The sequence below is a fragment of the Camelus dromedarius genome, chromosome 29 (assembly GCF_036321535.1).
Source record: "Camelus dromedarius isolate mCamDro1 chromosome 29, mCamDro1.pat, whole genome shotgun sequence".
Taxonomy (NCBI): domain Eukaryota; kingdom Metazoa; phylum Chordata; class Mammalia; order Artiodactyla; family Camelidae; genus Camelus; species Camelus dromedarius.
The window spans coordinates 17,454,771-17,468,679 of NC_087464.1; the positions used below are offsets into that span (position 1 = coordinate 17,454,771).

At 51.9% G+C, this 13,909-nt stretch overlaps 1 protein-coding gene and 1 long non-coding RNA gene across 6 annotated transcripts in view; one reads left to right on the plus strand and one right to left on the minus strand.

The window, feature by feature from the left end:
- Nucleotides 1-7,515: 7,515 nt before the first annotated feature.
- On the minus strand, nucleotides 7,516-12,213 carry LOC105094714 (uncharacterized). 3 transcript variants are annotated; one of them, XR_837692.3, is made up of 5 exons: nucleotides 11,938-12,213; nucleotides 9,047-9,325; nucleotides 8,821-8,923; nucleotides 8,484-8,604; nucleotides 7,516-8,268 (listed from the first exon to the last, which is right to left on the minus strand). It is a non-coding gene; the product is annotated as an uncharacterized LOC105094714 (long non-coding RNA). The 3 variants fall into 3 exon arrangements; XR_010378290.1 differs by having other exon boundaries at nucleotides 7,516-8,281; XR_004132955.2 differs by having other exon boundaries at nucleotides 7,516-8,604.
- Nucleotides 9,865-13,909, plus strand: part of PDE8A (phosphodiesterase 8A) — a 117,138-nt gene continuing 113,093 nt past the window's right edge. For 2 of the 3 annotated variants that reach the window (XM_031440630.2, XM_031440631.2), the window contains exon 1: nucleotides 11,435-11,731. In XM_031440630.2, the coding sequence (XP_031296490.2) occupies nucleotides 11,525-11,731 (207 nt within the window). In that variant the 5' untranslated portion in view covers nucleotides 11,435-11,524. Of the gene's footprint in view, nucleotides 9,991-11,434; nucleotides 11,732-13,909 lie in introns of those variants that run through there. The other variant, XM_010986799.3, reaches the window with a different exon arrangement.

Here is a 13,909-nt window from a genome sequence, read left to right on the forward strand (position 1 = left end):
TTGGTGGCTGGTACCACATGACGTCACTGAGCCACTGAGCCAATCCTGGAGCACCTGCTGCCTGACTTCTTGTTACATGACATAAGAAATCTTCTTGTCATTGTGCTGCTTATAGCCCAAAGCACCCTGATATCCCTTCTTCAAAATTCCTTTTTTGCTTAAGGCAGCCAGAGTTGGACTCTGTGACTTATAGCCACAACCCTTGGTTGATGCCTGGGGGTCAGCCTAGACTGCCAGCCTTGTGTAGGGAGAGGGGGAGGTGGGCTCCTGGGCTGCAGGCACCCTCTGTGACTCTCACTCCAAATCTCACAAATCTGACCAGCTCGTCCAGGGTCCAAGAACAGGCACTGTGACGGTAAAGAAAGCCCGGCTTTCACATACCTACATAGACATCTATAAGTAAAAATACAAAAGAAAAACACTCGCTGTAATGAAATGACTCAGTTCTGCCTGCTTCTCTGGACACCTCTGCAGCTGAGTCTCCATAAGAGGGGTAGAATCCTTCTCCTTCTTTCTCTCCTGTCTGAGATTCCCTGCTTAACTTTGGGATGGGGCTAATTCCAGTAGAGGCCCAGTTTCTGTCCCTTGAATGGCCAGTAACCAAGAGAATCTCAGAAATTGACATTGTGGGCCAGGAGAACACAAAATTTCCACACGTCGGGTCTCCTACCAAAGGTAGGCCAGGAAGCAGGATTCCCTGAGTGCTCTGTGGCCATCACGTGGGCCCTGGCACATGCTCACATCTCAGAAGGAGGAGGAGCCTTTTTGAACTCACCCCCTCTGAAACTCAGGATTAGCCGCAGCTGGGCACCCATGGAAGCTGGCAGCACCATCACTGCCAGGCACGTTAATCATGTGCTGGGAAGAAGAGTCTTGTCCCAGCCTGGACTTCTGAACTCTGCTGGGTCCCAAGGGCACACATGCAGAGGGGCAGGCTGCAGGGTGGGAGATGACCTAGGGTCATCTTTATCCCAGCTCATACTCCCCTTCAGCTCAGAGAGGTTGTGAGTGACACAATGAAATGAACTACAAGAACTGTTTCACACTGATATCCATCATTGTGTGAAGAGGTCAGGCAAAGGGGTGCACTGGGAAAGAGTGCAGCAGACTGGGGGTCCCAGCTCTGCCACCCGTGTGCTGTGGCCTTGGGCAAGTCCCCTCTTGCCAAGCCTGTTTCTTTCTTTGAAAAGAGAAGTTAAATCACAAAATGCTATCTCTAAAGAGGACAAGGAAGTTCGTCTGGGGGCCTCATGTAAGGTAGAAGGCTTTGGGCTGCAGATAAAAGAAGACCCAACTGAAAAGAGCTTACACAACAAAAATGTTTTACACCCCATAACAAGTTCAGATGTTGGGCGGTTCCAGAGGTGGTTCATCCAGCAGTTCTGTAATTGCACTCGGGACAGCGATGACACAGGCTCTGTCCATCTTTCCACTCTGCCATCCTCACCTCAGGGGTTGGCAGCTCCCCCTCACGGTGGCCAGGTGGCTCAAACAGCTCCGGGCATCACTTTCTCACCGAGCCACTCCAGAGGCAGAAAGCAGTCAAATGTCTCTCTTGTGTCTCTTTTTCAGAGCGAGGAAAACTTTCCTAGAAACCCCCTGCACTCTGTCCCCCGGACCACCCCATACAGCCCACTGACCAGGGGTGTGTCACTTGCCCATGACTGATCCAATCCCTGATGCGGGGAAAGGAGTGACCGTGATTGGCTGAAACCAGTCAAGCATCACCCCACGGGCTGGGAAGAGCCCAGGAAGCACACGCAGAGAGGAGGGAAGAAGGTGTCAGGTAGGAAACAAACAGCTCTGCTCCTCCTCTTACAGACGGGGACCTGAGCGGAGAGGGACTTTCTCAAGTCAAGTCACACAGGAGTTGGTGGCAGTCAGAGGTGAGTGCAGTTCTGACTCCTGGACAAGCTATTTCATCACCACCTTTTGGTTCTGGCCTAGGTGATCTCGAGTCTGGAATAAAAATCTGATTCTCAGTGAAAACCTTTCCTTCTAGAGTCACTTTAAGCCCATGGCTGGCCCGGGCGGGACATAATTCTCCAGAGCTAACTCAAGCTCTTCAAGTTTGTCTGCCTCCAGCCTCAGAAGAACCTTAATGAGTAGTTGCTGTAGTGCAGTGGCTAAGAGATCTCAGGGCAGACAGAAGCCAGATCAGACCCCATCACTGCCTTATCTGCTATTTGTTGATCCCAGTGGACTATCCCGGCAGCAGCTGGAAGTGACACCTTCTGCCAATGAGAGCAGCAATTCGCAATAGTCACCCCATCATGATTATATCAATCAGCAGCCAGCTAGGAAAATACTAACCACGAGTTATTTCAGGCAAAGCAATTTTAATGAAGGGAATTGGTTAAAGGTGTTGGAAGGGCTAGAGAAACACAAGCATGACAAATGTGTTTCCCAGGGATCAGAGGGCTGCTACGTCCCAGGAGGCCACACACCTCACTGCTGGAGGAGCCACCCCCTATGCCCACCCCTTACCTCCAACCCAGCTGCAGCCACCACCACGATGCTGCCAGAGCCAGGCTGGCTTTTCCCTTCCTCTCGCCTTCTAACCTCTTCTGTGCCTCCGCTGGCTGAACCCAACTAGAAACCAGCTGGTCAGAGGAGTGGGATGAAAGGGAAGGGATGGAGGTCCCCATAGATCATACATGGGATAGAAACATGTAAGATGAAGATCATTCGCCTAGATCTAAGGGTCAGAGAGGCCTAGGTTTGTGTCCTTATTCCGTGACCTTGAGCAAGTCACCTCCCTTTTGTAAGCTTTAGTTTACTCATTTGTGAAATAGGAGTGATAATGCCGTCTCAGAGTTGTTGTGAAGGCTCAAAAGAAAATGATCATAAAGAGCTTAGCACAGTAGTTTAGAAGGGGCTCAGTTCCTGAACATACCCTCTCACTTCAGGGCTTTTGTACTCTGTACTTCCTATTACCTCTGCCTGGAATGTTCTTTCCTATATATATTTTTTAATGCTATTATTTTCTGACTCATCTTCCTAGTCCAAATAGGACATTTTTAGTTGCAAGAGACCAAAAATTAGACCCAAAAGAGGCTTAATCAAAAGCAGAAGTTGTTAAAGCTGAGAAGTCCAAGTATAGTTCTGACTTCAGGTATGGCTTGATCAGAGGCTCAGCCAATAACATCAACATTCATTAACTCTGGATTGGCTCATGTGCCCACCTCTAAATCGATTTCTGGGGCCAGGGATACAGGACACACTAAACATTCCACTCAAATAATTTGAGCTGATCCTAGGGGTGGTTGTGGTTTCCCAGAGGAAAATTAGATATAGTTATAAGAAAGGATGAATGAGTGCCTGAAGTGAGCATGAAAAACAGCTCTCCACTCATGTTTGAGCTTGGAGGACTTCCTGGGGCTCACTCTCCCCTGTCCAAAGTTAAGTCATTTCCTACTGTGATGCACACTCAGCTCCTTATACGTCACAGCCCTCATCAGCTTATAATTACACTCTCATGAAGTTGAATGATGGCTGCCTCTCACCCTGGATTATGAGCTTGGAGAAGGCAGAGGCTATTTTGTCATCATGATATCCTCAGTGTCCCGCCCAGTGGGACACATGCTAGATACCCAGTAGAGTCTGTACATGACGGGGTGAACCTGGGACTCTGGTTATGATGAGGCCCTACCTGTTACCTTGACTTTTGCTAGCTGCACTGCCTCTTAAGCCAGAGTCTTCCCCTCCGAAATCTTCTCTCCCCTGCAAGCAGCCCTGGGGACACTTGCACAGGACACACTTCCCCAGAGAAGAGAATGACAATTTTCCCATGGGACCTGGGAGGCCTGAGACCCAGAACTCTGGGTGGGTGATTCAGATCAGCAGAAGCAACTTGATGAATCAGGAGAGGAGCCAGCGGAAAAAGGAGGGTTACTTTGGATTAAGAGCTTTAAGAGGAGTGATTCATGATCATTGCGGCTGACATTTAAAAAGCCCCAAATACTTTTGGTAAATAGTGTGCCGCTTTGCATTTTGCCTCCCATTTATCCTGGGAATGAAGCAGTTGCTCTGGGATATATCGTATTTCACTTTCTGCTTCTCAAGCATCAGTGATGTTTGGCTCCTCAGTTTCTCGTGTGTAACTTATCACCAAAGCCTATTTTCATGGAAGCGCTTGCCTGGTAGAGTCAGACTGGGCTCTGGTGTCAGATGGGGCATGGTCTGCAGCCCGGTTCTGCCATCTGCTCTCTGTGTGACCTAGGACAAGTTACTTAACCTCCCTGAGCCTCCATTTTCTCTCCAATAAAGTAAGGATAATAACATCAGCCTCGCAGGGCTTTGGAGAGATTTAGATGGGGATGTCTTCGGCATTGCGATCTTCAGGTTTAGCCAAAGCTGTGGCGGGTTGGCGGAAGGGCTGGGAAGGTGCATGTGTATCATGTGAGGGAGGAGATGGGGAAGCCACAGGGCTCTGGGATCTCACTTCTCTACCCAGGGCTGGGTGCGAGTCTAGGTCCCCAAGAGAAAGTCTGTGGACAGAATTCAGAAGGGCTCTTTGCCCAGATATGAACTCTGCAAGACGCAGGGCAGTGTGGCTTCAGGGCCTAGGAGACAATGTGAGACACTGGGGACAGTGTGTGTGTGTGTGTGTGTTTGTAGGAAGTGTAGGGTGACCAACCAGCCTGGTTGGTCTGGGACAGAGGGTTTCCCAGGATACAGGACTTTCTCTGTTAAAACCAGGAGAGTCTTAGGCAAAGTGAGACATGGTGGGTGACCCTGGAAGTAGGCCTTTCCCCCAACTTGTGCTGGAGCCCAGCAGGGCATGAGCATCCTGACGCCAGGGCCCCAGCTTTCATGGCACCAGGAGTCAGCGCAAGGGGCCCAGCCATTAACATGGTCACGGGTGCCAGGGACAGAGAAAATGGGGGGTGAGCACACCACCTCACCTCAGACCCACCCTCAGGCACTCCCAGAAGTCACTGGGTGACGTGTTGCAGGAGGCTGGAGGCCTGCATTAGTAGAGGGGGAAAGAGCCACCAAAATGTGGGTTATGACTACCACGGTGGTCCAATGAGGCCTGGGGAAACTTGGGTTCCATGTAAAGGCCAGCCCAGAACCTGGCACTTAGTGTGATTTTTGTCATCGTATTTTCTAATTGGTCATTGACAGTCCAGAGTGCTACTTTTTAACTTTGAATCTGGTCACTTTAGAGAAATCTTTCATCTTAATAACTCTGGAGTTGATTTCTAAGTATCTGGGATACAAAGCTATATCACCTGCCCTTAATGATACATTTGTCTCCAGTTCCAACATCTGTGCTCTGATTTCTAAACCACGTCCCACAGCACTTCTCAGACCATCTAGACAACATTGGATGATAGCAGCGATGGTTGTTGCCCATTGTTTTATTTCTGTATCCACTAATTATGCTCTAGTCAAGTGCTTCTTGGTCTTGGGATACTCTTTGAAGTAGACCTGCTGAGTCCCAGTCCTGGGAAGTGTTCTAGTGCTTCACTATTAAACGTCTGGAAAGCCCTTAGCTGGAAAGAAATACACTTCATTGTATTAAAGAAGCATCCTTCTGTTTTTAAGAGCCTTTATGAAGGATGGACATTGGGTTTTCATTAGACCTGCATCAGCCCTGCTTCTGAAAAACCTCAGTGTCTTTGTAAAATGGGGGCAGGGGTAGGGGAGTGGGAGGGGAAACAGTAACCACTTCATGGGGCTATTATGAGGAATAAGTGAGCTTACACCCATGAAGGGCTTAGTGGAGGGCCTAATATAGTCAAGCTGGCAGGTGTCATCGCTGACACAGGTCCCATCTTGGGGCCGTCCTGACACACTGCTCTCCTCCTCCAGGCCAGGAGACCCTGTGTGGCTCCCCTGCTCCTGCCCTCAAGGAAGGACAGCCAACAGTGATCCAGGCCCCCAGAAGCCAAATGCTCTTTTCAGGTGGAATTTGGCTGAGAGCCACAGGCTGAACGTATGGGAGGCGGGGTGGGTTGGGATGAGCCCCAGGGTAAGCACAAGAGCTGGAGGACCTTGGAGGGCCTGACTCTGTCCCATCCAGCTGTGTGACCTCAGCGTGTCGCTTGACTCCCTGTGGCTGCTTCCTGAGGAGATCTGAGGCCGGTCCCACTCACCAGGGCGGTAGAGTGAGGCCCGGGACTGAGCCAGGGGAGGGGCGCTGGGTCCGGGGCAGATGGAGGAAGGACTGTGGTTACTAAATAACAACATGACAGGCAGGACAGCAGACCCTGTGAATTTCTCCCAAATTCCTCCCCCCAACCCCTGACCCTGCTCTCCTCTGCACACACCTGAGTGCGCTTTTCAAAGGAGGTAGGCAGAGCCAGCTCCAGAATTTGTGGGGCCCGGTGCAAAATGAAAATATGCCTTGCTCAGCACTTATTAAGAATTTCAAGATGGTCACAGCCAAGCATTAAACCAAGAGTGGGGCCTTTCTAAGCAGGGGCCCTTCTGTGACGGGGCCCTGGGAGTAGGGATACTCCAAATCAGGGACTTGGGACAAGGAACTCCCCCGAGGTAGAAACCAACAGTGTAGTCGTGGGGCTATGAGGTGGAGCCTGGGGCTCCCGAAGGCCATGGTTTCAGCATCACAGCAAACCTTGTCTGGAGAGTCAAAGTGTCAGGATGGCAAGACAGTCCGAGTGAGCCCTCGTCCATCTGGGTCCCTGATGCTGAGCCCTGCTTCCCTCTCCTGTATTCTGGGGAAATGAAGCAATAAGTACCCACCCTGGCTAAACTAGTAGAGTGGGGCTTCTGACATTTAAAACCAAATATAGCACTGGTAAGAATTGGGGCCTTTCTCCAGTAGAGCAATGCAGGCGCACACCTGAATTCTGGAGTTAGAGCACAGTACCCTGGGGGCCTTCCCTCCACTGTTCTCCCCTATAGGAAGTGCAGCTCCCTCCTTACAGTTCTGGCCTAGGGGCGGGCCACTCAGTCCCTCCCTTATCTGAGAAAGCCTGGAACATTCAAACACTTGACTAAAGGCTTGGGAGTACCAAGAGAAATCAAGATAAGAAGGTGTGGAGAGGGTGATCAACAGGGGCCTTGCATCTGGGGGTGGCTGGATCCTCCTTATCCAGGAGCAGAGAGGGTGTCCAAAGAGTTCCCCTTCTCAGTCCCTCAGCCTCAGCTGGGCTCTGTTTTCATTTCCTCTCATCCCTTCTGGAGCTGGGCTGAGCAAGTGGGTACATACCTTTCCACCAAGCAACTCAACTTTTTAGAGTCCATCTTACAGAAAAAGATACATTCAAGGATGTTCGCTGCAGTCCTGTTTGTGATATTCTAATAGCTGTGAGTGAATGAGTGTGTGTGTGTGTGTGTGTGTGTGTGTGTGTGTGTGTGTGTGTGTGTGTAATATATTTAACATAGAAACAGGTCTGGAAGCATATAGTCCAAACTGTTAACAATAGTTACCTCTACGGAAGGAAGGGAGTGGGGAAGGAAGAGAGACTTTCCTTTGCCTCTGCACACTTTATACACTTCTGCTTAGTTTGATTTTTAAAAAATTATTTTCTCCAGCACATATTCATGTGTAAATTATAGAATGTTTAATTGAAAAACAATTTTTAAAAAATCATGTTGTGCAAAATTTTGAAAGTTAGAGAAATGAACCTGGTAAAGTGTGATGCTGCAGATTTGTCAGAGTATTGATCCTCATAGTGATTTCATTTCCTCCAGCAGTTTTCAGCAGTCTCTGGGCAGGCATGGAGAATAGTGGTGTTGAAAGCACCCAGGAGAATGTACTGAGCTCAGATGCAGGCACCCAGTAATTATTCCAGGCATTTGACATCACTTAGCCTGTTTAATCCCTGTGAGGTAGATATCTTTAATCCTAGATTTCAGTGGAGGAAAGCAGCTTGGAGAGGGGACATATGGCAGGGCTGGGATTCAGACCTCAGGGTGCAAGAACTCTCCCACTTGTGGCTGCTTCTAGCGCAGTTCAATGGGGAAGGCAGGGAGAGGAGTAGAAAGCCGAGCCAACAGCAGTCTTTGAATGCTGGCCCCCAGGTGGAGGAGGAAGTAAAGGCAGGAGGGAGCATCTATTGTATCAAGGATCAGCTTAGGTGTAAGAGGTGTGGAAACAGAGTCGGTTTGGGTTTTAGATGAATAAAGCTGTGTGGGGCCCAGCATCTTCTTGTCTCTAATGAACTGGAGAGGGGGTTTATGAGGACTGAGGAGTCTCCTGGAAATGGCCCGTGTTAGTGCGGGACTGCACCCAAGCTGGCGTCTGTTCCTTGGCTGACTCCTTTCCAGCCCCACTGACTTCATGCCGGAGTCCTAGGAGTAAGAACTGAAGTCGACATTTAACTACAACCCTGAGCCCAGTGGGGGTCAGGCAGCTCTGCTTGGGGGTCCCTGCACCCAGGGGAATGGATTGGGGGTGGTAGGGGAGTGAGTTCTACTGCATGTCACAGAACTTCAAGATGCCCATATGGCTCAGGGGGTGCCCCTCCTGCAACCGGAGTGGGATTGTTCATGAGCTCCCAACACACCTCCACATGATTGGGTTCTTCTTGGGACTCAGGAGTCCTGGGTGAGCCAGTGGGTAGCACGCCAGTGAGGTTTGGGTTACTTCTGTCATTGTGATCCCTTTTGTGCCCCTGTCACTGAGGTCTGGGGAAACAGGGTAGAGAAGTGTTCAGGGACCTCAAGTTGCAGGTTATGATCAGGAAAGGAGGGTGGGGTGGAACTAATGTTAGGTAGTTGAAGCTGAGATGGGGGAGGGGCTGCAACTTCCTGGGGTGTCCCAAGCTGAGCTCCAGAGTATAGACAAAAGCAAGTTGAGGGAGTTGCTCTTTGTGACCCCAGAAGCAGGCAGAGGACTCCTACCTTTCCTATCTGCTTTTGCTGTGTTCTTAGACTTAGGTCTCTAAGTCTAGGGTCCCCAAATTGCAGAGCTGGAAATCAGTCAACGCTGCAATCCAGCAGTTCTCTGGGAATAGAGAAGTAAGGCACCAGCTCAGGATGACACTAGGCAGTGCCATGAGGCCAGCGAGGCGCGGGGAAGGGGGTGGAGGGCGGCGGGGGGGGGGGGGGGAGGAATCAGGATCCTCACTCCTAATTAGAGCAGGGCTCAAGGATTTCCAAGGAGAAGCCAGGACACCGAGGTCCTGACTGCGAAGGTGGGGTGCCAAGAGGGCAGCCTGGAGCCCCAGAAGAAGGCAAGGTCACTGCTAGGGAGTCATCAAGGCCGACTTCTCAGTGAGCGGAGAGGGGAGGACAGAGCGCGTGAGATAGACTTTCAAGCACTCCGATGGTTCAGAGTATTTTCTTCATGAATTACTCTTCATTTAGAAGGGTCCAGATTCTGCCTGGAAAAATTACCTTCTAAAACCTGCAGAACAAATGCAGAAAACACTAAAATTTAGATAGAATAACGGGTGATAGTTAAAATCTTTCAAGACATCGTCATTGAACTGTTGGTACTTTTATAAGGCAGCGGGGCATAAATATGATTATTGTTAAATGTGCTTAAACTTGGATCATGTAAATCACGTGCCAGTGGTTTGGGCCAGGTCGGCTAGTAAAGAGGGCCAATAGCACAAAGCTGCTCTAGCGTTACCTGGGCTTTCTGCTCCGCCGCCCTTGGGAAACTGCCCGGTGCGCACCCGGGGTACACATCGCGGCTCAAGGGGCGCTTGGGCTGTGGATCTTAGGTTCCTCGGTGCCTTGAAGCCCGAGTCGCCGCAGGGAACCCGGAGCCTGAGCCTGTGCGGCAGTTCCAGCGCCACAGTAGGGACTCCAGCCCGGAGCATGCCTCCGGGTCTTTATAGTAGCCGGGCCCGAGTGGGGAGCGGCGGCATCTAAGGGTCGCTCCAGGGCCGCGCTAGGAAAGGTGTGGACGGCGGGAGAGGAAAGGGACCCGCCGCACCGGTGTCTCGGCGGACAGGGAGCCGCAGGGAGGGCAGGAGTGCGGGCGGGTCCGAGGTGGGCCGCTCCAGGGTACGTGATGGACACCCAGGGGCGCCACCCTCCAGCTGACGAGGGGAGGAGATCCAGGTACAGAGAGGCTAAGTGATTCGTCCAAGGTCACACAGCGGGCTGGCGGCGGTGTGTGTGTGTGTGCGGGGTGCAGTTCTGACAGCACTTCTGGGGGTAATCACAGGCCTCGCCCTGCACGGCAGACGCCTGGTTCAGCCCCCGCAAGCAAGCAGCCTTTGGGGTCTTGGGAGCCCCGTCCTTTGGTCAAGATGAGAGTAGGACGGCGCCCCCAACCTGTTACGAAATGTAGCTTTTCAGTATCCCAGCATCGCAGCCTCCCAGTCGCCAGTGCAGGCGGGCGTGGTGCTCCGGGTCTTGGCGCACGAGGGAGCGCACAGGACTGTGACCCCGGACAATAACGCCCAGCCTCCACCTGCCTGGGGTCCAGAGTGTGGGCGCCTCATTGCCCTGTCACCACCGCCCCAAACGAAGGCCCTTCCACCGGCCTCTTTAATAAATGAGAGAGCTCTAAGGCTTAGAGATAGGGAGCTGACAGAACTAATGCAGCTGCTAAGTTATGGAGTCAGGATTCGAACCCAGTGGTCTGTATTTTGGTAGCCCAAACCCCGAGGTCAGAGCCCACCGGCCCAGAGTGGCTGTGTGTGCCCTTGGGTAAGTCGCTTTTCTCAGGCAGGCAGCCGGGCCAAGAGCCCCTCCCGTCGTGGCCGCGCATGCTCAGTAGCTGGCGGCGCCGGGAGGAGGCGGCGGGCGCCCCAGCTGCTTTGCATTGACGCCAGCACCCGCTGGAGGTCACCGCTGGGGGCTGGGCGCGGCGTGCTGCCGGCAAGACCGGGCCGGGAACGTGGAGCCGGAGCCGGAGCCGCAGCCGTAGCCGCAGCCGCGCTACCCGCGCAGCTCCCGGGTGAGCGCCGCCGCTTCAGCGCTTCTCGACGGCGCGGCCCCAGGTCCGGCTGAGGCCGACGCGGCCTCGCTGCCCCGACGGGCTTGCTCCAGACCCCACCCCTCAACGGCTAGAGAGTCTAGGCTAGCTTTCTGCGCCACCGGCGCTCGGACCAGGGGCGTTTATTCGCCGGGCGGCAGACGGAGCGGCGTGGGTGCCCGGGCCTGGGGAGGCGGCGGCAGCGCGGCGGAGCTGGAGCGAGCGCGGCGGGGAGCTCACCTCCCCCGGGGGGCGCACCGCCCCACGGCGAGGGCGGCGTCGCTCGCGCGGCGCGGACTCGCCCGCTCTCGGGTCGGGAGAGTGCAAATCTCCTCCCCTGAAATTCCCCGGAAGCGCGGCGCGGCCGAGGCGAGCGCGGCGATGTGAGGGAGGCGGCCGGCGGCTCCCGCCTCAGGAAGGGCATGTTCGGAGGGGCGGCCGTGGCGCGCCGCCCGCCCCAGCGCCCCCTCCCCACCACCGCCGCCGCCGCCGCCGCCGCGCCCGCACCGCGATAAAAGGGGCGGCCGCACTTCCTGACGCGAGACCCGTGCTCGCCGCCGCCCGCCCAGGCGGCGATGACACGGCGCCCGCGGCGGCCCCGAGGCGCCGGGCGGGCCGTTTGCTGACCGGATCGCGGCTGCCCGCCAGCGTGTCCGCGGCGCCGCCGCCAGCATGGGCTGCGCCCCGAGCATCCACATTTCCGAAAGCCGGGCTGTGTACCACGGCGGCAAGGAGGCCGAGGACGCGCCGGGCCCCGCGGCGCCGCCGCTGCCGCCCGGCGGGCCGCGCCTCCCACCCGGCCAGAAGACGGCCGCCGCGGCCGGGTCCCGCGGCGCCAGCCTCGCGGAGTCTGAGCCTCGCGGCTGCAGCGGCAGTAAGGTAAGGGGCGCCGGGCGGGGGCTTCGGGGCTGCGGTCCGCGGTGACAGGCGGGGCTCCCTCTCGGGCCTCGGTGCCCTCTCGCCCGGTTTTGGCTGACTTTGACGGACGCCAGCAGACCGTCTTGCCGGGGCAGCGACCGGTGGAGGACCGACCCGGGTCCTGGGGACTCTGCGTAGTCGAGTTGTGGTTAGGACTCTTTCCGAACCTTGGTGTCGGTTCCTGGGACGCATCCGACGTCTCGAGCACTAGGGACCGCTGTGAACTTGACTGAGGCGCTTGAATCAATTCCCCACCAAACAGCGGGTACTGGGTAACCCGCAGGATATTCTGGCGCGCCTCTGAACGTGAAATCAGTGCGAACTTTGTTCTTTTGGTTCTCGTGGTGGAAAGGGAAGGGCGGCTGGCTCTGTGAAGCCGGGGTACTGGACCCTATCACCCTGTCGTGTTTTCCCTCTTTCAGGTTTGCACAAGCATGCAGTTGCAGTTTTCTGTTTTCTTCGGGACTATTAAAACATAATCTGGAACATCAGCTTTGCTTCATTGCACACGTATTTGAGGTTCACGTTTATTAGCATACATGTACTTAAAGCGTATGTAATTAGAAAATACTATCAGAGCAACGCGGTTTTTGAAGCATTCAGCAGAACAAAGTTAATTTTTCATTAAGCAATCTTACTGAGACAATTTATTTTTTTAATCGCGTGTCTTCTCCAGCGCCCGTTCCTTTGGCGGTGTTTTGTCAAAGTTGCTGCGCTTAGTCTTTGCTAAAGTTTTCTAAAGGAAAAATACTTAAAAAAAAAAAAAAAGATTCATGAAGACAAACTGCAGTAGCTCTCCGGCTCTCTGATTTGAAATTTTAGAGCTGGAATTCATGCTTTTGTTTAAGTGTTATTACACTAGGGGGAAAAAATTTCTGTCAACATGGCCACATATTGAAGATCATCCCTTTCACTGTTGCTGTGTTTTGAAAGAGTCATTTGCAAAATTGTCTTGATTTTGCTTACTGAGGACTGCTAAATCTCCCAAATTTGAGAGAAATTGGTTTACTCTGTCTTAAATTCCTTAAGTCATTATATCTTTTCTATGTGAAATTTGAAAAGTCTTTTTCAGTGTTGCGTAACATAGTGAAGTGATTTCTCCCCCTCTCATACCCTGTCTGAAAATTCAACTTCATTCTGATTATCAGGATTTGGATTCCTTCTCCTACAGTCTTTGAAAAAACCTGTGGTAGTTTTAAACTATTAACCCAAGCTGATCTTAATATCCTTGTAATGCTTGTATAGTAAGCTACCTAATTGGCTTTTTAAAAAAGTGTTACGCAGGTAAAGTTGAATATGGAAGCTTTAACAGCTTTCAGGTTTTTGACCCCAATCTAATATTGGTTATCTTGCATTAATTTTAGTATTCAACTTTTGGTTCACTGAAGGAGCTCTTTCAGAAAGAGGCCCTTGTGTCTTATTGGCCTTTTTGTGGCAGCGTGGGTGTCCTAAATTCCCCCAGGTAAGCATTCCCAGTGCCCCAACTTGCTCTTCTGCTATCCACACTGCCTGTGGGTCCCCTGAGTTTCTAAGTCTCCTGTATTCTGTCCCATTGTCTTGAGCTGGGGCCCAGAAAAATACATTAAGCATTTACAGTGCTTAATCCAGTGGCATGCGTACAGTAGGTACTAAATAAATGTTTGTTGAGTTTGATTTTTGTTAACGGAACGATAAAACTTTTTCAGTCACTGGAATTTGATGCCTTATAACCTTGAATATAGGCTTTAAGGTTACTTTCTCAGGAGGAGGAGTCAAATTATAAGTAACACCACAGTCACAGAAACAATAGCCCCATGCTTGTTATGCACGAGCTATACATGTTGGTACCACATCTCAGTTACAGATATTTGTAATTAGACATATCAGGTAATAGGCAGAGGTAAATACCAGCATTTTTTTTAGTTCAATATTTTTTCTTTAAGGGAATGAAGCTTTTGAAATTAAGATATTTAATATACTCCGGAAATTTAAAAATCCATGTTTAGAGAAGATAAGCTTTCAGCAATTTAGCAAAATCAAATTATTATATAATGAATTTGAGCTCCTTTATATTAACATGGCAAGATCCAATTTTAGTTCATTAAAAAATGTTTCTTCTTAAAAATATAGTAAGTTAGCTTATCAAAGTGAATTCCAATC